The sequence below is a fragment of the Anolis carolinensis genome, chromosome 4 (assembly GCF_035594765.1).
Source record: "Anolis carolinensis isolate JA03-04 chromosome 4, rAnoCar3.1.pri, whole genome shotgun sequence".
Taxonomy (NCBI): domain Eukaryota; kingdom Metazoa; phylum Chordata; class Lepidosauria; order Squamata; family Dactyloidae; genus Anolis; species Anolis carolinensis.
The window spans coordinates 235,047,318-235,071,312 of record NC_085844.1 but is presented as its reverse complement, the minus strand read 5'-3'; the positions used below and the strand labels follow the sequence as shown (position 1 = coordinate 235,071,312).

At 43.4% G+C, this 23,995-nt stretch overlaps 2 protein-coding genes across 3 annotated transcripts in view; both read right to left on the bottom strand.

Moving 5' to 3' along the window:
- Positions 1–11,582, bottom strand: part of rbm38 (RNA binding motif protein 38) — a 38,373-nt gene extending 26,791 nt beyond the window's left edge. The window contains exons 1-3 of the mRNA XM_008115236.3: positions 11,184–11,582; positions 2,315–2,438; positions 13–67 (exon numbers count right to left, since the gene is read on the bottom strand). Coding sequence (XP_008113443.1) covers positions 13–67; positions 2,315–2,438; positions 11,184–11,351 — 347 coding nt within the window. The 5' untranslated portion in view covers positions 11,352–11,582. The remainder of the gene's footprint in view (positions 1–12; positions 68–2,314; positions 2,439–11,183) is intronic.
- A 5,631-nt stretch (positions 11,583–17,213) lies between these two features.
- Positions 17,214–23,488, bottom strand: LOC100554305 (uncharacterized). Of its 2 annotated transcripts, none has more exons than XM_003223724.3 (3): positions 23,220–23,488; positions 20,402–20,459; positions 17,214–18,526 (listed from the first exon to the last, which is right to left on the bottom strand). In XM_003223724.3, exons 1-3 carry the CDS (start codon positions 23,370–23,372, stop codon positions 17,364–17,366), a joined length of 1,374 nt encoding a protein of 457 aa, XP_003223772.1. In that variant the 5' UTR covers positions 23,373–23,488; the 3' UTR covers positions 17,214–17,363. The 2 variants fall into 2 exon arrangements, with proteins under 2 accessions (XP_003223772.1, XP_008113447.1); XM_008115240.2 differs by having other exon boundaries at positions 23,238–23,488.
- Positions 23,489–23,995: the final 507 nt, after the last annotated feature.

Genomic DNA, 23,995 nt, shown 5'->3' with positions numbered 1-23,995 from the left:
AATTCTGCTTACCCATAAGGTCGCTGAATAAGAGCTGGATGTAACTGCTGCACCCCTAAAGTGAAACCTAGGGAAATTTACAAGAGCAATGTTATAGATTAGTCCATGCAACTCACTGCTTATTCATAAGTGCAATAGGCCCGTCTAGTCAGAGTTGTGTCTCATTCTATTCAGTTGTGAAACATACTTCGGCTATGTGCATCTACTACTTCTTTACTTTCATCAGTCTTCACTACACTTGGGAAGCTTCAGAAGTTCCCATGCTCCTTGGATTTGTGACTACATATGCACATCTCCAGTATGTTGACCTACTATTTCCTCTTAGATAGCAAGTATCTTATTAACTTCTTAAGCTATCAGCCATCAACTTTTGTAGAGAGATACAATAATTGCTGTTATTCAATAATGTGAAACTTTACATTATTATTATTATTATTATTATTATTATTATTATTATTATTATTATTTCATGGCAAAAAGTGGCGAATGTAGGACATGAAAGAATGGTGGTAATTCTATACACAAGAATGAAGTGGGGTTGCTGTACAGATATACCTCATTCACTTTGTGTTTCTGGGCATTTCTTCTTGAAAATGGCAGAAAAACGTGGAAGAGATAACACTTGGTTCCTATTTCACACCCAAAAAGGTGTGTCAACATATTTCAGTAGACTTTTTATTCAAACGTAATATGTCCTTGTGAAATAAAATAACCAGTTAGATAAATTTCCTGTATACATTGATCTCATGTATAAGTCGAGGTCAGATCTGGAGCCAAAAGTACAGATTTTGACAAAACCTGTGGATAGGTCGAAGGCAGGCATGGGCAAATTTTGGCCGGCTGTTAGGAATTGTAGAAGTTGAAGTCCAAAACACCTGGAGGGTCAAAGTTTGCTCATGCCTGGTTGAGGGTCATTCCATGAAGGCATTAAAAAGCCAGAAGCAGCTCTTTTGTAGAGAGAGCAGATGGTGCTGCTTCTTTTAGGTTCTTTTATGTCAGACCACACACTCGGTTTTTGTCATTCTGCTCAGAGAAGGGGATGGTCCCTTCTTTGATAATAAGTAAATTACATTGACTCATGGATTAGTCAATCCACATTTTAGGGGTCAATTTTTGACTAATATTTCTATCAAACAAAAACAGTTTGAGCCTTCTAGAGACTCGAAGACTTCTTCCAAAAGGCAATGAGAGATATTTTCCCTCTTTTGCCTGCCATCATTTCTTATTTCCATTTTGGTGGCTTACCCCCCAACACAAACAACATAAGAATCTCTATAACTGGCCTCAGTGAATATTCTGGACCAGCAGGGCTTTTGTCAAAGGTAGTTCAAACAGTATGTAACTTTGACTTTGTGGCCCAAACCTTTGACTATTCAAAAGCCAGAAAAGTTGTCTTCTCCCAACATGGCTATGCTGCCTGGAGGATTCTGGGCACTGCAATTTAAGAAATGTCATGCCCAGCTGGAACATGTCCAGAAAAGAGCAAGGAAAACAAAGATCTGGAAACAAAGTCTTAATAAGAATGACTTAGGGAGGTGATATGTTTAGCTTGGAGAAGAGGTGACATGATAGCTAACTTTAAATTTCTTAATGGCTATCATGTAGAAAATTGAACAAACTGGTCTTCTGCTGTTTCAGGGCTCGGAACATGAACTGATATATTAAAATAACAAGAAAGGAGATTCCACCTAAACATTAGGAAGAACTTACTGACTGTAAGAACTGTTAGATAATGGAATAAAATTGCCTCAGAAGGTGGTGGACTTTTGATTTTTGGAGGGCAGCTTTCAGGAATGTTTTAGTTCTGTATTTGCGCATGGCAAGGAAATAGACTAGATGGCTCTTGTGGTCCATTTCAATACGAATATTATATGGCTGGCTATTGTAGCCTGTGAGCCTTCTTCTTGAACTTCACTCTACAGTAGTCAGCAACAGAGAGTGATCTCATCGTTCACCACGCAGCAGTGGCTGTCCATAAGCACATGGGCCCTCCATGCTCAGCTCTTTAGAACTGGAGCGCACACCATTGCATGGCCGGCTGCTGCCTTTCTCTGCTTCAGTTCCTCCGCCGTTTGCCAAGAAACTGCTAATAGCTTTGAAGCCCCATCATTCTTGGCAGCAGAAACAATTGCACAAAATAAGCTTAATGTGCAGTGTTTATTTGGACGGTAGAATGAGCTTCCTGGGGTACAGAATACACACACACAGAGCCCTATTTGGATTGTCCCATTCAAATCCAGGGAGACCATGAACTAATTTAAGCCCAAGCCTGACCAAATGGGGAGAGGAAAAAGGAGAGAAATCTATGCCTCACCGGTTTGAATACTCCTTGGTTTTGCTCCCAGATATGCGAGGTTGACATTTGCTTTCCGCCCATCGATGATGGGATTGGGATCCTTGCACGCCCGCTCAGCGGAGGCTCTGTCCACCATGGTCACCTGGGGAGAAGCACAAATGGTATTTGCAAGGACAGAAAGTCAAGTGTGCTCACTGGTCACTGTCTAGGTCCCTTTTTGCAAGCCACAAAACTGGAAAAAAAACACATCCTCCCTTCAAGCTGTAAGAGGGTATAATCCTTTGTGCAACACCAAAAAGACAAGATTTTATGTCTCCACCAAAATTCTTGTTTGTTGTTTCATCTCAAAAGAAAAAGATATGTAGGCTCAGTCACAGCTTGGAAACTTATTATTTTTTAAAGCAGTGATTTGCAGTTAAGTTCAGACCTCACTCCAAAGTGGTACGTATGTTAAATATTTTTTAAAGGTTAAGGGTACGTGTTAAGTCTGTTACAGAACAAATACAAAGAATTCTGTAACTCCTTTGTGGATTCTTTAAGGTAGAGGCACTGTACACACTCCTGACCCTTAAAGATTGTGTGCCTTATACCTGAGAAGGTAACCCAAGTAGTCTATTTGAGTTTATATTATATCATATCTGTCTTACAGGTGCCACACAATAATCTCATGTTTCTCTTAACTTCATTGTTCTTTGAAAGTACTTTTAGGTGTCTAAAAATGATGTGTCACCAACAGGAAATGTTTGGAAACCTCTGATTTAGTTCAAACTCTAGCCAATGCAAGAATCCCTCGCTAAAGAACCCTGCTTTATCATAATTATTTTTTAAAGGAATCAATGCTAAGTTACTTGTTTTTGTAATTGTTTCCATTTTAACACACCTCAAAGTCTGGGTATTTTAAGATGCTACTAAAGATTAAGGTTGCCTTGAACTCTTGTACATTCACCCTGGGAGCTCTACGGTTTTAGTAAAGTTTCTCCTTCAAACTTAGTAATTTGCACTGGAAGGCCAGGAGTAGTAGGAGCATCCTAAAAGGAAACTGGGGGAGTGTAATTTAAATCACTTTAGAGTAGCTGCTATGTAGCACCCACCACATTGCTTTTCATAATGCAAAGAAACAACAGATGGCAACTATTCATTTTCTTCCTACAGCAAAGCCAGCAGACAGAAGTATAGGCCCATCAGATCGGCAGTAGAGAACAATGCAAACATGAAAATCTTCCAAGTACAGAATTCCATTACACAAGGACAGTATGGAGACAGGTGCCACTCCAGTTTACAAAACGAATTAACTTCTATTTAATCATGTAACAGGTTTACTACTTGAAAAGCACTGCTGGAGAGAAATTAACATGTTTCTCTCCAGCATATTAACATATGTACGAATGTTAAAATAAAGCATAAATATATGTCATTGGCTTGATTTAAATATAGGTAGAGGTAAAGGTTTCCCCTGACGTTAAGTCCAGTCGTGTCCGACTCTGGGGGTTGGTGCTCATCTCCATTTCTAAGTCGAAGAGCCGGCGTTGTCCGTAAACACCTCCAAGGTCATGTGGCCGGCATGACTGCATGGAACGCCGTTACCTTCCCGCCGGAGAGGTACCTATTGATCTACTCACATTTGCATGTTTTCAAGCTGCTAGGTTGGCAGAAGCTGGGGCTAACAGCAGGCGCTCACTCCGCTCCCTGGGTTTGAACCTGGGACCTTTTGGTCTGCAAGTTCAGCAGCTCAGCGCTTTAACTCACTGAGCCACCGGAGGCTCCACTGATTTAAATATAATTCTCCGCATTTGCAAATTTAACCTTTGCAGATAGGATCAACATTCTCTCTCTTCAGCTCCTTCAGCAGGACTTTGTGATCAAGGCTTGGTGAAAGCTGATCAGAAGAGTTGTATGGAAGGACCTAGAGATTCCCAGCAAGATGTTCTATCATTTTTTAAAAAATTGTGGTTTCTCTAATTTGCAAGGGTCCTGTGTCCCCAATCCCTATGAAAGTGGAGTACCCACTGAACTCAACTACGGTTCCATATGCATCATATGGATAATCCTCTAAACTTTTCCTACTACTCCTCATTCAAGCTGTCACTGAGATGGACATCAAATTTTTTTGTTTAACTTCAACTGCACTTTAGAGGTTACAACCAACTAAAAAGCCATTATCTTAACTAGGATTTATTAAAACAAGTCATCTTCATAAACCATGGCTTAAGTTAACTGATTTCAGTTAACCACATGTAAGAATAACAATAAGCTGCCCGGATTCATATATAATGCTTCATTGTCATTAGTTGCAAACTGAAGTGAACACTTCTAATCTTTTCCTCATTTCCGTGCTGGAGGATTACAATGGAGCCAAAGTCTTGTTCACACAGCTAAACTATATAACTAGTGTTACAACTGAATAGAGCCATTATAATGTAAAGGGAACACTGGCCATATGTATTCTGTAGAACAGCAGTTCTCAAACTGTGCTCTGTGGAGCCCTTAGGGCTCTGCAAAGCAAACTGAAGGGGTCCAAACTTCCCATATTGTTGTTTCTTTTCTTTTCTGCACTGTATGTGTTAGTTCACACTATCTCTCTCTCTCTCTCTCTCTCTCTCTCTCTCTCTATACATATATATACACACACACACACACACACACACACACACACACATACATATATATATATATATATATACACACACACACACACACAATATAAGCTTTTGCTTCAAAAAGGGCTCCCCGGCTGAAAAATTTGAGAACCCCTGCTGCAGAAGAACCTTGAAATCCATGAAGCAGCACCAACTTCAAACAAGAGAGCAAGGCTGAATAAGTACATTAACCTGGGTTGGGGAGGGTACAATTCTAATTAGTGGACTAAGAGTCAAGAGTACACTTCTCTACCATGAAGGCAATCTTGGTTCTTGTCTATTACTACATTGGGAATTAGTAAGGAAACTTTAGAGAATTTCCATCTTCCGATAATGAGTTGCATGCAAGATCTCATTAAGTTGCAAGTTGACCTAAAAACTGGGCAGGATGGGTTGATAAATGGGAACACAACTACCAAAACAAATAAGAGCATTAAGTGGAATATGGAATTCTCCTTCAGGCACCTAAAATGAATAAACACACTAATGCTTCAGTTTTGGTAAATCTAGTCCAATTCCACAGACCTATCTGAAGAAACTTTTGAGTCCATAAACAACAATGCCACAATAAATTCATTCATCTTTAAAGATGCTTCATGACTCTTCTGTTTTTCCTTCAACAGATTGAAACAGCAATCCTTCTGGGAACTGAAACTGCAACTGGTGAAATGTTAGGCAGCCCTAGCTCAAATGCACCCAGTGAAGCAAGTAGTTGCTGGCAGGACAATGTGTGAAGGAAAACAGTTTCCCAAAGGAGCACATGCTTCCACTCCGATGTTTGATTTTAATACAAATATCACCAAGCAGCTGGAGGGGGCGAGAGATCTGTAGGTTGTCCACAAAGACAAGAGCAATGAGGCCTGGTCAGACTGTTAAAACCCTATTTGTTCCTTCCTTCAATGGCAGCTTTCCTCTCAAAAATATCCTTCATAAGTAGTTTTAAGAACATCACCAACATACGGTCTGAATTAAGTTCTATGTACAAAGTTCTTGGAAGAATGGAATTAAGTAATTTATATGTTTTTAATGCTTGTATAATGTATTCTTTATTGTTAATGGATTTAATGTGTTGTTAATTTTTACTGATTTGTTTGGCATTGAATCTTGTCAGGTGTTGTAAGCTGCCTTGAATCCCCTCGGGTGAGAAAGGCGGGGTAAAAATGTTGTAAATAAATAAATAAATATGGGAAAGGGGTATATTTACTGTCAAGAGTACACAATTTGCATGCAAAGGAATGTCGGTTCAATCTCTGCCATCTCAAGCTTAGTCCCCCAAAACATCCAACCTGTTAAGGTTGACAGTAATAATAATAATAATAAAGCTTTATTTATATCCCACCACCATCTCCCATAGGGACTCGGGCGGTTTATAAAATAGCACATGATGGTGCCATACAACATATAAAATGCATTACATCAATATTTAAAATCATAATACATTTACATAAAACCACATACAGTGTTCCCTCACTTATTGTGGGGGTTACGTTCCAGGATCACCCCCAATAAGTGAAAATCCACGAAGTAGGGATACTACTTTCTTCTCTTTAGGAAGGAAGTAGAAAGAGGGAGGGAGGGAGGGAGGAAGGAATGGAAGAGAAGAAAGAGACAGGGAAACATGACACCGCCTCCTTCTCCTCCCACTGCCATTTGGGCTCCTTCTCTGCCCCACCGCCCGCACCTGACTGAGACCACCGCCACTATAAATCATAATTTTTATGATTTATAATATTATTTTAGTGTTTATTACAAAACCACAAAACTACGAGTCTGCAAAAAGCGAACCGTGAAGTAGTGATGGAACACTGTATTATAAAATTAACAAAAACAAACTCTATTTAGATAAAATAATCAGTAAAATGTGTCTGTAGCCACTGATTAAAAGATCCATCCAATCAATTTAGCGTCCCAACTGCATACCAATCAGAATGTAGACATAAAGTGCTAACGTAATTGTCAATCAGTTCAGTTACTGCCTTCAATGTTATCAAAGGCCTGCTGGAAAAAACATGTTTTAACTCTTTCCGGACATGCTGAAGTGAGAGGGCTTGCCTAAGTTCCCTGGGGAGGGCATTCCAAAGCGGAGTGGCCACTACCGAGAAGGCCTTATCCCTTGTTCCCACTAACCGCACTTGAGACGGAGGTGGGACCGAGAGGAGGGCCTTCCCGACAGATCTTAGAGCCCGTGCCGATTCATAGGGGGAGATGCTGATTCGTAGGTGGAGTACAGATCTTAATGGCTCAAGAATCAGTATAGGTGGCTTTCTGGAACAGCTTGAAATGGTGATCTTTTTTCATGGCAACCTCCCAGAATCCTGCCAATCAGTGGGTCCATTGCTTATGTCAGTTGTTGTTTTCTGGGACTTTCAGGAAAAACAAAAAGTAACCATTCCAAGCTCCGGTTTCTAGAATATCTAACATGACGAAGTCCTCTGTCCCACAGCAAAGGTCTATGTAATCTCCACAGTGGCCAACTAGTCTCTTGCCCGCTCCTAACTGTTGTTGCTCAGCAACTAGTATTTAGAGTCATGCTGCCTTTGATCCAAGAAGCGCAGCACACAACCATCGTGGCAAGTAGCCAAATGGGCGCTTCATCCCCCATTAATTTTTTCTAATCCCCTTTCTAAAGCAATCTAAGCTAGTCATGGATGCTACATCATGTGGCAGCAAATTCCAGTGACAATTTTAACAAGGAACCACTTCTACAGAAGAAGAACATATAGCAAAACATGGTCTACATTTATATATCTCTTCAAAGGTTCAACCTGTACACAAACCTTCAACCTAGTTTTCCATTCTTCCTCTCTACATTTTGTGGTTGAAGAGCATGCTTAGTTCTCATTGAGCTACTCTTGAGAGAAAAAACTGGCCAGGTCATGTGGATAGGCAGGGACTACAATACTGCCAGAGATAGTAACTTTAAATAGCTCTTTTTAATGCACATCTGCATGTTTTGCAGCTCCCCCAAGTTCGCTGCAAAACAAAATGAAGGGTGCTGTTCTGGCTAAAACTCACTCAGTTGAGAGAACTGGGTTTTTTCAAAGTATGAATGTGCATACATAGGATGCCAAGCTTGGGGTGGCAAATGGGGGGATAAAAAAATAAACTGCACTCCCACCCCACCTTTCTAACCAAATTCCCATTCATTCAGGAGACAGCGTTGGGTTTTCTCCATCTCCTTATGCCAAAAAACCCTGAAAAATTGAGAGATGACAACAGGAGTGGGAACGGGAGCAAAACACCACTAATCCCAATACCACTAAGGACAAATTGGCACAGAACAAAACAGCTAACACAAAAGCCAAGGCAATGTGAACAATGCACTAGGTTACAAAACCATTCCTTCTACAGGGTTGTTGTATGTCTTTCGGGCTGTGTGGCCATGTTCCAGAAGCATTCTCTCTGAGAGAGAATGCTTCTGGAACATGGCCACACAGCCCGAAAGACATACAACAACCCTGTGATCCCGGCCATGAAAGCCTTCGACAACACATTCCTTCTACCCTACAAAGCCAGTCTCCTAACAGGATATACAATGCTTCAGCAGAAAAGAGAGAATAAAATAACAGCCAGTTAACTGCTGCAGTTAAGTCAGGAGGCTTGAAAGGCAGAAGACAGCATGGAACAAAAGGAGATGGAGAAGCAGAGAGAGAGATTAAGTTTGCTGCTAAGCAAGCACTTAAGTTCAAGGGATGGCCCTTGCTCCTGGACCCAGCAAAATATCATCAGTGCTGCACAGTCTACAAGAGTTGGCTCATCTTTGCAGTGAAAGAACAAAAGAACAGACAACTATACTAATGCTTTTATGTTAAGCTGCTTTGAGTCCCCTTTGGGGAGACAAAGAGAGATATAAATAAATATAATAATATAGAGGACAGCCATGGACCCATGCAGCAGATCTACAAGAAGCCAACAATCCAACAAAAGATCTGTATGGGTGACTATGACTTGACAGAGAACTTGAACACACATATACACCCCTCAACTTTCATAGACTATAATCAGGCCAGTGGCTTGCTATCTTTCATCCTTCAGATGTTTTAGGCTTCAACCCTAAGAAAGCCCTGACTAGGACTTCTGGAAGTTAACACCCAAAACACTGATGGCATCAAAGACTAAGAACTAGTTAAATGCTGCTGAAAAAAAATGGATCCCCGCTACATACTGACACACTTGATGGAAATGTGCCTACAGAGCTGTTTCTCCTCCACCCCCCTTGTAAGGCCCCAAGCAGTTAGCAAGGTCTGTTATCCTTTTTGTTAATAATAAAGCAATCTTTACTTTCAACACAGAGTCACTTTTAGAAGCAGCTGCCACTAAAAAGACTTCTTTCCAACCCTTCACAACTGGTTGCAGTTTTACCAATCCGGTCTGCTTCACTCCAGAAATTCAACCCACCTTAGATCTGCCTTCAGGAGAGGCTCTAAGAAACAATTTGAGAAAGGTGGGGAAAACGGTGCAGGTCCGTGGCCCCTCCCCATGCCATCAAACCCTTTTTTGGACTCCTAAAAGCACATTCTCACCTTCAGAGGGGCCTTCTATAGACAGGTTTCCAGGAAAGAAACAATTACAGCAAGTGGGCCAATTACTGCGAGTGGGCACCAATATGGTACTGGTCTCCAGGAGACAAATAACAATATGTAACATGACTTTTGTTCTTGGATGATAAATGCCATTTCCTAATTGGTTCTGTCATAAAACCATACGGAAAGTGATTAAACTGCAAAAAAACTTTGGGTTGCTGTGAGTTTTCCGGGCATTCTCTCCTGACATTTCACCACATCTATAGCAGGCATTCTCTGAGGTTGTGAGATATATTGGAAACTAGGCAAGTGGGTTTATATATCTGTGAAAAGTCCAGGGTGGGAGAAAGAACTCTAGTCTGTTTGAGACAATTGTGAATGGTGCAATTGGCCACCTTGATTCGCATTAAATGGCCTTGCAGCTTCGAAGTCTGGCTGCTTCCTGCCTGGGGGAATCCAAAGGCCATTCAATGCTAATCAAGGTGGCCAACTGCATCATTCACACTTGCCTCAAACACACAAGAGTTCTTTCTCTCACCCTGGACTTTCCACAGATATATAAACCCCATTGCCTAATTTCTAACAGACCTCACAATGAGTTGCTGTGAGTTTTCCAGGCTGTATGGTCATGTTCCAGAAGCATTCTTTCCTGACGTTTCGCCCACGTCTATGGCAGGCATCCTCAGAGGTTTTGAGGTGTTGGAAAGTAGGCACGTGGGGTTTGTTTATTTATTTAATTTATATACCACTCTTCTCCCCCAGGGAGTCCCAGAGCAGTCTTACATAATGGCAAGATTAATGCCACATATAATACAAAATACAGTAAAAACAAAACAATTGTAAAAACACACTTAAAAACCAATATCATACCCCATTAAAACAGTAAAACACTGTGTGACCATTACAACAGGGCCAGTAGCATTGGGCCAAAAGTCAGAGCCAGTCTGTATTCAACTTCACAATAATCCAACAAATACATCAGATTATATCAACCATATTTTAGGATAACTGTGGAATGTCCAGGGTGGGAGAAAGAACTCTTGTCTGCTTGAGGCAAGTGTGAATGGTGCGATTGGCCACCTTGATTAGCATTAAATGGCCTGGCAGTGTCAAAGTCTGGCTGCTTCCTGCCTGGGGGGGGGGAGAATCCTTTGTTGGGAGATCTCACCACCTCTGAGGATGCCTACCATAGATGTGGGCAGAACGTCAGAAGTGAATGCTTCCGGAACAAAGCCATACAGCCCAGGAAAACTCACAACAACGCAGTAGTTTTGACTATGAAAGCCTCGGACTACGGGACATCCTGATGTAGCTTTTCAACGAATCAACCTAGTTCATGGCAGCCAGAAAAGCGAAGTTTGTGGAGTTTAACAACGACTTTCAAAGTTAAGTACCGTAGAGTTAAACCGGAACAGAAAATGTTTCATCTTTTGTTACATACTGTCACTGGTCTCTCATATGATATAGCTTGGGAAACACTCATCATCAATGCTTAGCTATGCCTTGACAGTAGTAATGGGCCAACTTGGGCTCCTTGGGTGTTTTGGACTTCAACTCCCACCATTCCTAACAGCCTCAGGCCCCTTCCTTTTCCCCCTCGGCCGCTTAAGCGAAGGGCCTGAGGCTGTTAGGAATGGTGGGAGTTGAAGTCCAAAACACCCAATGAGCCCAAGTTGTAGAAGACCCGAAACTCTCATCCCGGCGGGGAAGAAGCGAGGGCGCACTCACGAATCCGTATCCGCGGGACTTGCCGCTCTGCCGGTCGGTGATCACCACGGCTTCCTCGATGTCTCCGAAGCCCTCGAAGTACTTCCTCAGCGAGGCGTCGGTGGTGTGGTAGGGCAGCCCCCCGACGAAGATCTTGGTGAAGGTGGTGTCCTTGGGCACCGGGTGCATGGCGAAGGAGGAGGAGGAAAGCGGTGGAAGAAGGAGCCGGGAAGAAGGGCATCCAAGGGGAGGAGCGGGAAGGGGAGACTCAGTCCGCGGAGGGAGCCATAGGGTGGTCTGGCTTCTGGATCTCCTCCTCCTCCTCCGCCGCCGCCGCCCCTTCGAGCAAAGCCCTGCCGCTCGCAGCCGCGGCGCGGAAAACTCTCCTCTGCCGCCCGGTCGGCTTTGTACCCATTCGCCTCCTTCAGAGCCAAGCTATAGCCACGCCCCCTTTGCATAAGCCCCGCCCCCACAGCCCCGCCCCAGGGAGGGAGGGGGAAGGCAAAGGACCCTGGGGGTTGTAGTCTCCAAAATGTCCAGGGTTTGTTGTCCAAGGCTTTCACTGAGTTGATGTGAATTTTCCGGCCATGTTCCAGAAGCATGCTCTCCTGACGTTTCGCCCATATCTATTCGCAGGCATCCTCAGAGGTTGGGAGGTCTGTTGGAAACTAGGAAAGTGGGGTTTTTTATATCTCTGGAATGATGTCCAGGGTGGGATAAAGGACTCTTGTCTATTGAATGTTGCCATTAGCACTGAATGCTTTGAATGCGATTTCCTGCTACTTGGCAGGGGGTTGGACTGGATGGCCCATGAGGTCTCTTCCAACTCTACTATTTTATGATTCTATGATTCTATGAATGGCCTTGCAGCTTCAAAGCCTGGCTGATTTCTGCCTGGGGGAATGCTTTGTTCTGAGGTCTTGATTGTTTCCTGTCTGGAATTCCCCTGTTTTCAGAGTTGTTGTTCTTTATTTACTGTCCTGGTTTTAGAGTTTTTTAATACAGGTAGCCAGATCTTGTTCATTTTTATGGTTTCCTCCTTTCTGTTGAAATTATCCACCTGCTTGTGGATTTCAATGGCTTCTCTGTGTAGCCTGACATGGTGGTTGTTACAAGTGGTCCAGCATTTCTGTGTTCTCAAATAATATACTGTGTCCAAGATAGCTCATCAAGTGCTCTGCTATGGCTGAATTCTCTGGTTGAGTTAGTCTTAAGTGCCTTTCATGTTCCTTGATCTGTGTTTGGGCATTGCTGCGTTTGGTAGTCCCTATGTTGACTTGTCCACAGCTGCATGGTATACTTATTTATTTATTGTTTATTTATTTGTGATATTTATATACCACCTTTCTCAACCCTGAAGGGGACACAGGGCGGTTCACAGTGTTAGCAACAATTCAATGCCATCAATAAAAACAGCATAAAACATCAAAATTGTTCCTCTTCTGATAAAACATTGAACATTATTAAACACACCACATATCACACAAAGACATATACGGTATACGGTAGACTCCTGCAGAGGATCTCTCTTGTCCTTGGCTGAACATAGCATTTGTTGGATTTTCTTCGTGGGTCTGTAGATAGTTTGTAGGTTGTGTTTCTTCATTAGCTTCCCTAAGCAGTCAGCAGTTCCCTTGATGTGTGGTAAGAACACGTTTTCTCTGTGTGGATCTTTGTCTTTCCTCTCATGGCTTGTTCTTGGCCTTGGAGCTCTTCTGATGTCTGTGGTGGAGTCTCCATTGGCCTGTAGAGCCCAGTTTAGTTGGTTCATTTCACCTTGAAGGAGGTGAGGTTCACAGATTATTTTTGCATGGTCTGCCGGGGCTTTAATTGTGCTTCCTTTTTGACTTGGGTGATGGTTGGAGTTTTTATGTAGGTATCCTATCCATGTGTGTAGTTTTTCTGTAAATTGTGTCGTCCAATTGTTGATTGGGTTTGCGGATGACTAGGACATCTAGTGGCGCAGCAGATTAAACCACTGAGCTGCTAAACTTGCTGACCAAAAGCTTGACAGTTTGAATACGGGGAGTGGAGTGAGCTTTTGCTGTTAGCCCCAGCTTCTGCCAACCTAGCAGCTTGAAAACATGCAAATGTGAGTAGATCAATAGGTACTACTCTGGCGGGAAGGTAACGGTGTTCCATGCAGTCATGCCGGCCACATGACCTTGGAGGTGTCTACGGACAACGCCGGCTCTTTGGCTTAGAAATGGAGATGAGCACCAACCCCCAGAGTTGGACACGACTAGACTTGATGTCAAGGGAAACCTTTACCTTTAATGGGACATCTAGAAATGGCAGTTTTACTTCATATTATTTTTTCTATGGTGAATTGGATGTTTGGGTGGATGGTCCAAGAACTTGTTTAGTTCTTCTTCTCCATGGCTCCAACAGACAAGTGTTTTTTCTCCCACCCTGGACTTTTCACAGATATATAAACCCCTCTTGCCTAGAATCCAATAGACCTCACAACCTTGGAGGATGCCTGCCATAGATGCAGGCTAAACGTCAGGAGAGAATGCTTCTGGAACATGGCCATGCAGCCCGGAAAACTCAGCAGCCCAGTGATTCCGGCCATGAAAGCCTTTGACAACACACTTTTATCTGGATTGAGACTCAAAACGTCTCACAACTTCATCATTTATTAATATGATGCTATCCATGTGCAAGTAAAATAGCATTGAGCAGTGGGGTCCTCCTAACCTAACATAAACATAAATACATTTTATGCTGGAGGGAGTTCGGGAGAATTAATCCAAACCTAAAGCAACTCCACTACTAGGACTTCACTTCCCAGCAGGCAATGCGGGCCCCGCCCACTCGATGGAGAACTCCGGCGAAGTCATTTGCATAACGGGCGGGAAAAGAGGGGGCGGGAAAGGAGCGGTGGATTTGACTAAGAAACACGTACTTAGACGTTTGCAAAGCAAATGTTTGCTCGCAGAAGCCCGCCAGAGAAAGGCGCCTAAAGGAGCTTTCCAACATTTTTTAAAAACACTTTTGCAGGGATTAAGATGCCAAATAATTGCCACTCCTGATGAAGGTCACTGGGAGGTTTTGGGTGCATCTGCTCTGTTGAATTAATGCAGATTGGCACCACTTTGGACATGGCTCAATGCTACAGAATCCAGAGAATTGTAGTTTTAGGGCAGGCATGGGCCAACTTGGGCCCTCCAGGTGTTTTGGACTTCAACTCCCACAATTCCTAACAGCCGGTAGGCTGGCCCATGCCTGCCTTAGTAGGAGCTGAAATACATCCAGAGATAGCAGACAGCTCAATGAACCCTTGGCCCTAACTGTTGACTCTATTCGGTGTTTCCTAGACTGTAGCCTCTGCCATTACCCAAAAAGCTTGTATAGTACTGTGGGAATAGTTGTGTTGTTGCTTTTGCTAATACCGGCCCTGGATGGGTGCCACTCTCTGGGCTGCGAAGCAATTTTGGGCCGAGATGCCTCAAATGCCTTTTTCGTTTGTAGCCACATTCAAAGCCGTCTTCCTTTGTCTCGGCTTTTCTGATGACCCTGAGCGCACTGTGGCCTTTTAAATCACCGTTGCTATAAATAATGAGCCTTTGAATTAAATAAAAAGTTGGTGGGGGGAAATCTTTGTGTGTAGTGAACTATGTAAGCAGAAAATGTTCCCAACCTTGCCGTTCTTCTGAATCAACTAACCTTTTCAGATGCTTCGGAGGTTGGCATGCAGGCGCAATCTCAGAGCATGTGTTATGGGGTGGTAGATCTGGGTTATTAAGTGATCCGCCTCCTCCAGCCATTAAACCTATTTTTTCTTATGTAAACTTCATGCTCCCTTTCTCTTCATTGCACCACCGAGCAGAAAGCTTATGCAACAGAAATGCTGAATAAAGGCATATCAAAGCAAGTTCCATAGGAGAATCACCATAGCAGCCTGAATAGGTGCCAGTTGATTTTGGAAGCTAGGTAGGGCCGGGCCTGGTTAGTTCTTGGATGGGAAACAATGTAAGCTAGGAAATCATTCTGGCTGCAAATTTCAGCACGTTGACTGCGTGAATTGTCTCGCTCCGTTAAGGTAGTTTTCTATGTTTCCAATGCATTAAAAGTGGAAACAGGTATAACCACATTAATATAGACAACTAAAGTTACATCTACATTGTAGGACTCGTGGTGGAGCAATGGGTTAAACCAGGAATGGGCAAACTTTGGCCCCCCAGGTGTTTTGGACTCCAACTCCCACAATTCCTAACAGCCAAAGTTTGCCCATGCTTGGGTTAAACCCTTGTGCCGGCTGAACTGTTGACCTGAACGTCAGCAGTTCGAATCCATCAGCCTCAGCAGGGACATGAGAGAAGCCTCTCACAGGATGGTAACACATCCGGGCACCCCCTGGGCAACGTCTTTGTAGATGGCCGATTCTCTCACACCAAAAGCAACTTGCAGAATGGTCTCAATTCACTTCTGACACGATAAAAAAATCTATACTGTAGAATTAATGCAGTTCGACACTACTTTAACTGTTGTGGTTCAAGGCTATGGAATCCTGGGAGTTGTCGTTTTATAAGATCTTTAGCCTTTTCTGCCTCATCAAACTACAACACCCAGGCTTCCATAGCCTTGAGCCATGGCAGTTAAAGTGGTGTCAAAGTGCATTGATTCTACAATGAAGATGCATCCCAAGTGCCTGTAGAACAGTAGAGGTGTTGTAGCTAAACCCTGAAGCTATTCCCTATTTCTTTAATGCCCCCTCCTCCCCAATGTCTAAAGTTGTCAGGGAACTTCCCGTGGATGCTTTAGGGGCCATGGTTGGGCAAAATGTGGTCCTTCAGTTACTGATTGCAGTTCCCATCACAATTGCCCACCCTTGCTTGAGACCATAGATTAGATAGGTAAGAAACAGCCTTCAGCCCCCACAGCAGAAGCCCTCCTACAATAAAGTTGGAATTCCATAAATGATTATGAACACATTTTTTCTTTCTTCTGTCCCATTTAGCCATTTTGGTGCAAATCTAGTGCATTTCAGTATCTTGGGCTTGTAGTCCTATAACCCATTGATCTATAAGGAAGGAAACCCCCTTGAATACAGAGGTATCTGGGTAGATACGTAGTGCATTTTAGTGCCTGGCAAAACAGAGCAATGCGACCCAAACAGAGCCTGCTTCCATTTCAAGGCAATCTATTCCCTGTGTGCAGTCTCCAAAGCAGCAAAACTGAGGAGATAGTGGGCAGAGCCAGAGTGAAGTTGTTGCCCCAGGCAGTTAACTATCGGTATCAGTAAAGGTTGTCTATGTTATTATTGCAGAGATGTTTATAGGGTTTTCTGCTTCATGTAACAAAATAATTTGGCTGGTTTTAGGGCTTTATCACACTAGGCAAGCAAACTGTCATTGATGTTGGGCCTTCTTCACTTTTGGTGATGATTCATATCACACAATGTCATGTGCATCCCGCTGCCAGCTTACCTCCCCCTGCCCTGCAATTCTGCTGTCCCTAGCATCCCACAACGTTCCTGTCATCAACTTTGGTGTGATAAGTTTCTTCTGCTTCTATGCCGACAGTATAGTGATGTCAGGGGGTGGGATTCTCCTCCTTTTCCCCTTCCACCTCAGTATTTCCAAACTGGTTGGTTTCCTTTAATTTTATATGTATATTTGTGGGGTTTTTTAATGCTGGATTTGTGCAATTGTGATGATGATGGTGATGATAATCAAACTAGAAGGAAAGCGGGATTACAAGGGGGTGTGGAAGTACGACTATGGGAATGGCAAACCAGCATAATTGAGTTGGTGAAGAGAAATACGAAAGGGCTCAACTTGGTATGTATCCACTATGTATGCTAACATGTTTGTAGTGGAATAGTAAGTTGGTGTTATAAAGTCCTTAGATATTGCGTATCTGTGACTTGCAGGAGGAATTGGTACCCTTTTCTGTTATGGTTTAAGGCAACCAGATGTGTTCACATGGGACAGTGCAGATGTGTGGCCCTGGGTAGCTCCTCATGTATGTCTAGGATACCAAACAGTTGTCATCTTATCCCGTCACTCCCAGCTTTGTAGCCCTTTAAATATCTCCAGACAAAAATGCGTGTGCCTTGCCTTTATTTTAACTGACCCAAGGACGCCCAAAAGTTGCTGGTGAAGAGAGCAAGGGGTGATGTTTTTCCCCATACCTGTTGCCTGTTTCACCATATTAAGCTCAGTTGGGCTCTCTGACCCTCATATCTGGGCATCATTAGCTAGCAATGATAGTTGGTGCAGCATCAAGCCCACCCCTCCCTCTATCTGCCAAGAGAGATGGATTATGGGAGAATGGCTCTTGATGGTCAACATTGGTACTCCCGTGGCCTGCTGCCAGCTTTTCATACTCTGAATTCTGCAGGGACCTTCTCTGATGTTTCCTCTCCCAGATGCTCTTGCGTTGCTTGTGGGGGTCACTGGTCCCCTGAGTGGCATGGTTTTGGCTGGAACTGCCCCTGCTCTGGCTGAGAGAGAACCGGTGGGCTAACGTTTCTTTCCCGGAGGTGGTCCGAGGTATTGAGAAGGGATGGTTGGGCTGCTCAGTGTTGTGCTCTGGGCTAGGAGTAGGTGGGCTGATCAGGTAAACGTACACCTCAGCTTGCTGGGCCACTGGCAAATGCTGGTGCCACTCTAACCCGAGACGGTGCTGTGGCCCTCTTGGAGAATGTGGGTAGGCATACTCCTCACTGTTGAGATGAGTTCTGGATATTGTATCTGAAGCCAGAGCAGAGTATACCACTCGTCTTGGGCCGGGTAAAATTGGACTTGGGATGAAATTGGTCACACTGGGTAGGTGGTTAAAGCGCTCGTGGGGGTGTTCCGAACGGCAGGGAGCAGGTTCTTCTGTATTCAAGCCAACAGCATGTGGTGGGAATCTCTGCCCTTTGAGACCTTCTCCCGCAATCTCTGAGCTGAGCTGTTTATCACCAGTGGCCCTTTGGTGGTTACGGGCATGGATGCCATAGTGGGCTGAGCTGCTTCCTGCCGCACGCTCTGGAGAACTGAAGCTGAAGCGCACCCAGGAGGCAACGGATCCAGCAGGACATGCTGGTTGGGGCGTTTCGGTGTCAGAAAGGTGGGAGCTGCACGGGCTATTCTGGTGTTGTTGTTGGTTTCTGTACCAGCTGGTTTTCTTGTCATCTGTATCATGATGGCTTGACCACTCACCAGAGTAGTAGGCTTTACTTTTCCGGCCAACCTGAGCACAGCAGATCTTGGACTCATGCGGGTTGCTCATTCGCACAGTTACTTTCACAGGATCCACAACACAGCGGAACCGCAAGTTGGACTGTTTTTTGCGGTTTCTCAGCAGAACTGAATCTTTCCAAAACTTCTTGCTGCTGGAGAGGATCTTCATGGTCTTCAGCAGTTTGCCACCTGTAGAGCAAGGACAAGAAGCATAAAGACAACAACGATCACAATGGGGAAAGAGAATAATTAAAAATAGCTTGGCATATTAAAGTGTTCGCATTAGTTTGTGGAAACTGAGATCAAACAAAAGTCCAGTTCGTTTTTTTACATTTAATCCTAAACAGGTGAATTTTTGCCGTGCACAAAAATTGATGCTAAGGCTTTTAAAGTAATTGTCTTGTAATGTCGTTTTTGTTTACTGTTGAAATGTTTTAATTTACTGTTAAATTTTATACATGTAATGCTATGCTATGTTGTTCGGGCTTGTCCCTGTGTAAGCCACCCCGAGTCCCTTTGGGGAGATGGTGGTGGGGTATAAGAATAAAGTTATTATTATTATTATAAAAGAGATTCACGTGGGGAGAGGTGTGGGAGCAACTGAGATGGATAAAACTGAATGAACATTATTGCCAGGATTCTCTTTGAAAACCCACAACAGTTAAAACATGAGTTTGTAATATGGACAGAGCTGTCTCCAAGGTTTAAAGGTATCTTTGGCCATGGGCCTTCTGAGGGGAAAAAAAACATTATTTGAAATTACATTTTGCAAAACAGCCCCCATTGCCCATGATGAAAAAAGAAAAACATTGGAAGATCTCATTACAACTCCAGAATTACTCCAAGAGATTCTTGGAAAACTAATCATTACAAGCTCTGGTTTCCGATAGACCTTTTTCTATGCTAGTTGTTTCTAGGCATGGGCAAACCTGATAGCAGGGATAGAGTTTTACAAGTGAGACTTTGAAAATTCCCATGATGCCCACATGAAAACAATTGCAGGAAAATTCAAGTGGCAACCCACCATATCAGCCAATGCTGGGGACTCAGGATAGACAACAGTGGACTGGTGGACTCTGGCAGCTGCCAACCATTGCTGGTTGCTAATTCAAGACCTAAGTGTAGGTATGTTTGGCTAGAGTGGTGGCATTGTACAACCCGAAGTGCCACACTTTCCCTACTCCTGGCAATTTGCCAGCATTAGCTTCCCCACTTGGCCATGGGAACTCACTGGATCACTTTGGAGAGTCACTCACTCTCAGAACCAGAAAAAACTGCAAAAGCCTTAGAGGTGCCATAAGTCAAAAACATTTTGAAGGCACACAGTTATTAACAACATATATTTTCTCCATACCAGTCTTGTTGTTTTCCAGTCATCCTGGCAAGAAATGGGAGACACATCTCAATATGTTCCAAAGACAGTTATTAGTAAAAATAAATAAATAAATAAATAAATAAGGCCCATGTGTTCCAGCCTATATGTATGTTCCAAGGCTTTCCTCAGAGCCTCTTTAGAAACAAAGTTCAGAAAGTTCTAGACCATTATTCTCAGTCTGTTTCCTGCACAAGTCATCTTTTTAAAAATGGGTGTCATTCAAACTTATGGTGGCCCCCAAGGTGAGCATGCAATCTTAGGGTTTTCTTGGTAAGATTCATTCAAATGCCTTCCTTTGAGCCTAAGAGAATGCCCCAAGTTACCCAGTGGGTTTCCATGACCAAGTAGGGATCTGAACAGTGGGCTTCAGAATCGTAGTCCAGTGATCACTGCACACACTGGCTCTCAGATGGTTAAGGGGCCCAGACTCTTTAAGCATCCCGGAGAGAAAATCTGTGGACAAATGCTTTACACCCTTCAGATGTTTCCTTACTGATTAACGCTTGACATTTTTTGGGTGAGAGGCAAGTAACCACTTGAGCCTGTAATTTATGTGGTCTAAGAGGAAGGTAGTAGCTGGAAAAAGCAGAATAGGGAAAGCAGCACAAGTCGTCATCCCAAGAATTCAAAGTGAGAAGGAAAGCAAAAGGCTTGTTTCACCGCACATTTCTTACTCATCTACAATTTACCTTTTTGGAAGCAAGAATCGCATATTCTCTTCAGGAATGGAGTGGAGTTAATCCAGATCTGAAGAGAAGGAAAACAAAAGCATTGTATTGACTGGTAGCCATTTAATGGAAATAATGATGCCCTCTCAAAGCACTGGGAAAAAGCTGGGGGACAAAGTTAGTTGCGGAGAACATGGTTCCAGCCCCTGTTTTCCTTTGCTCTGCCTCCCTTCTGATGGAGACAGGGCTTTGGGGATGTGGGGCAAGGGGGTTATTGAGAGTTGTAGCCCTCCAAAAGTAATTTTTCTACATTTTACAAAACATCCCCCATTGCCCATGATGAAAAAAGAAAAAACATTGGGAGATCTGATCACAAACCACCACCACCCTTTTGTTTTGCCCCAAACTACTCAGTGATTCATATTGGATACATGGAAAAGCACAATACAGTTGTCCCATCACAGATTCTGCTGCATCCAAAGATTCAACCATTCATGGCTTGAATATATATATATATCCAAAAGTCCCACCTTAATTTTAGCATTTCATATATGAGACATCATTTTCATTATGGCATTGTATATAATGGGACTTGAGCACCCACAGATTTTTGTATCCACAGGGGTCCTGGAACCAAACCCCAGCAGATACCAAGAGCCCACTGTATCTAGGTGAGAAATGAGCAACTTAGTGCCGTCCAGATGTTTTCCTATCAGCCTTATTCACTACAGCTACTGGCTTGGAATAATAGCACTTGTAGTCCAGAGGATATCTAATTGCCAACTTGCTCCATGGTTTGAAGCAGGGGAAGGACATGGGGAATGTACTTTTTCAAATATAATTTCCAGAATCCTCCAGCCAGCATGGTGAGCAGGGATTCTAGAAGTTTTAACCCAAAACTATGATCCCCCTACCAACTTTGGGTAGGGGGAATTGGACAAGATAACTGCAGGAAACAAGAGGCTCCTTCTTTATTACTGTTTTTGTACATTTGCTGGCCTTGTAAGTTGGACCCAATCTGCACTAACATTCAGAGGATTAGTACAAGGTGAATAAAAGCATAGTCAGGAGTCTCTAAGCAATGACTACAGGTTAGGGTTGTCAAAACCTACAGCAGGGGCCTCAGTCTCCAGTTTGGTAAGCCATCTCTCAGTGGAAGGCAAATACGGATTCTCCTGTTCAGCTGGAATCACCTCCAGGCAAGAGGAAAACTCTATATGGAAATCTTTAGCTCAGCTAGTGGAGCAACAGATGAGTACAACTGGCAAAGCTTCATAGGTTTTATTTTCCTGCATCTTACAAAGGGTCTCCAGGAGGAGTCTATACTTGAGTCTAATGCACCATCAAATCTAACCGCACCTCAGTTTTCAAAACCCTGAAACCAAAAAAAGTATTTGCTGGCAATTGTAATGCACAGCGGCAAAAGTGCATTCTTTGTAATTTGGCCAAAATAGGTGCGCATTATAGTTGCTGCATGCTTCAAATTCCTTCTTTAAAAACAAAAGTGTTAGAGCACCAAAGTTTCCAGCAATGGAAAATAAAACCTTGGGATCTATCTATGTTGTAGAATAAATCCACTTTAATTGTCTTGGTTCAATACTATGGAATCATGGAGTTTGTAGTTTTACAAAGTCTTGAACCTTCTCTGCCAAAGAATGCTGAGACGTCACTAAACCATAAATCCCAGGATTCAATAGCATTAAGCCATAGCAATTTAAATATAGATGACGTTCCTCAAATAGGAGCTCCAGGTGCTCCTGAAACAGCTTTCCCTTTTGCTTTGGCTCAGCACTAAGATTACCATATTATATGAATTTAATACACACCCTAGTTTTAGCCAAGTAATTTAGCCAAAAAAAGGTGAGCATTAGGTTTAAGAAAATAGGGTACTTAGCTAGCTTTCTCCTTCCCACTCAACTACTGTGATGTCAGGACTCACCCGCCACTGTTGTGAATCCATCTTCTGCTTAAAACAGTAGTTCCCAACCTTTTTTTGACCAGGAACCACTCTCCAACATTAGTACCAAAGGGGTACTACAAAAATCTGTTTTTGGTCAACTTTATATTCGGTTTAGTTATTTGGAGTGCTGATTCAGAAATTTGCATTGGATCGACCACATCAGCTCTAGTTTCAGATGCAGAACATATGCCATCAAGTAGTTGCCATCTGCTCACCCACAGAAAATCATATTTAATAATATAGAGCTGATGTGGCCTACCCAATATAATTTTCTGAATCAGCACCCCAAATAACCCCAGGAACAAACCTAAAAACGAAGACACCAAGGCACCCCCACTTCCAGAAACCACATGGAATGGCTCCACTCAGGGAGGGAGGAGAAGAAGCAACAGTCAGGAGGCTTGTTGTTGCGCCTTTCAGTCTCTCCCCTCCTGACATCCCCGTTGCCTCAGAACTATAAGATGATTTTGTGAGTCCAGTCACTCTCATTGCAACGGTGTAGTAATAATGAGGCTGCAGACCATATTTTAGTTCTTGGGGACCATTGGTGGTCAATGGACCACAGGTTGGGAATGACTGGCCTAGAAGGAAGTATGCTAAATTAAATGGTGACCAACCTGGCTGGGACTTCTGGGAGTTGAAATCCAAAAAAATGGGAGGACCAAAATTTAGGAACCAGTTCTAGACCTGGCATGGGTAAATTTCGTCCCTTCAGGTGTTTTGGAGTTCAACCCCCATATCTGTACTAGACTGTGTATAGAACATTATATGAAATGGACCCAGATAAAACAAATGAACAAGGGAATTTTGCTGGTTCCAAAACATGTGGATAATTCTGCGGCACATTCCCCTCATTACAAGTACGTACACAATACCTACCTGCTTCAGGTTGCTTACCAAAGAAATCAGCTTCACAGTATATTCCAGTAAGGCCAAAAGACCCAACACAATCAAGATGGTGCCCAGCAGTTTCTGATTGGGCTCAGCAAAGGGGAGGCAGTTGTTGTACACCTTGTCCCCTGGCACAGCCATGGTTGGAAGGGGGAAGGAAAGGAAGTTGGTATTCAATGCCGCATCTTCCCCCTCATCTGTCCCTCTGATGCCAGCCACAGCAAGCAACAGCTGCAGCCATGGAGGCAGGTGCTCAGAGTGGTTGCTAAATGTGCTGGCATCAACCTTTGTGACAGTAGACTCGTGTTGTTTTTGTGAGTCAGGATAGGATTGTTTGTCTGAACCAATCAGCAGCTAGCTATCTTTCACAGCAGGGAAGGAAATTCTGCAGCCCCCCAGGTGTTGGACTGTAACCACTTGGGGCTGGCTAGGGCTGCTGGGACTAGCAATGATAGCTGGAGGGCCACTTGCTGTCTGTCATTTTATTTATTTATTTATTTATTTGCAGCATTTATATTCCGCCCTTCTCACCCCGAAGGGGACTCAGGGCGGATCACATTACACATATAGGCAAACATTCAATGCCTTTTATCATAGAACAAAGACAAGACAAACATAGGCTCTGAGCGGGCCTTGAACTCATGACCTCCTGGTCAGAGTGATTCATTGCAGCTGGTTGCAGCTGGCTTGCTCTCCAGCCTGCGCCATTTTAGAACAATGGTTCCCAAACTTTGGTTCTCCAGATGTTTTGCAATTCAACTCAC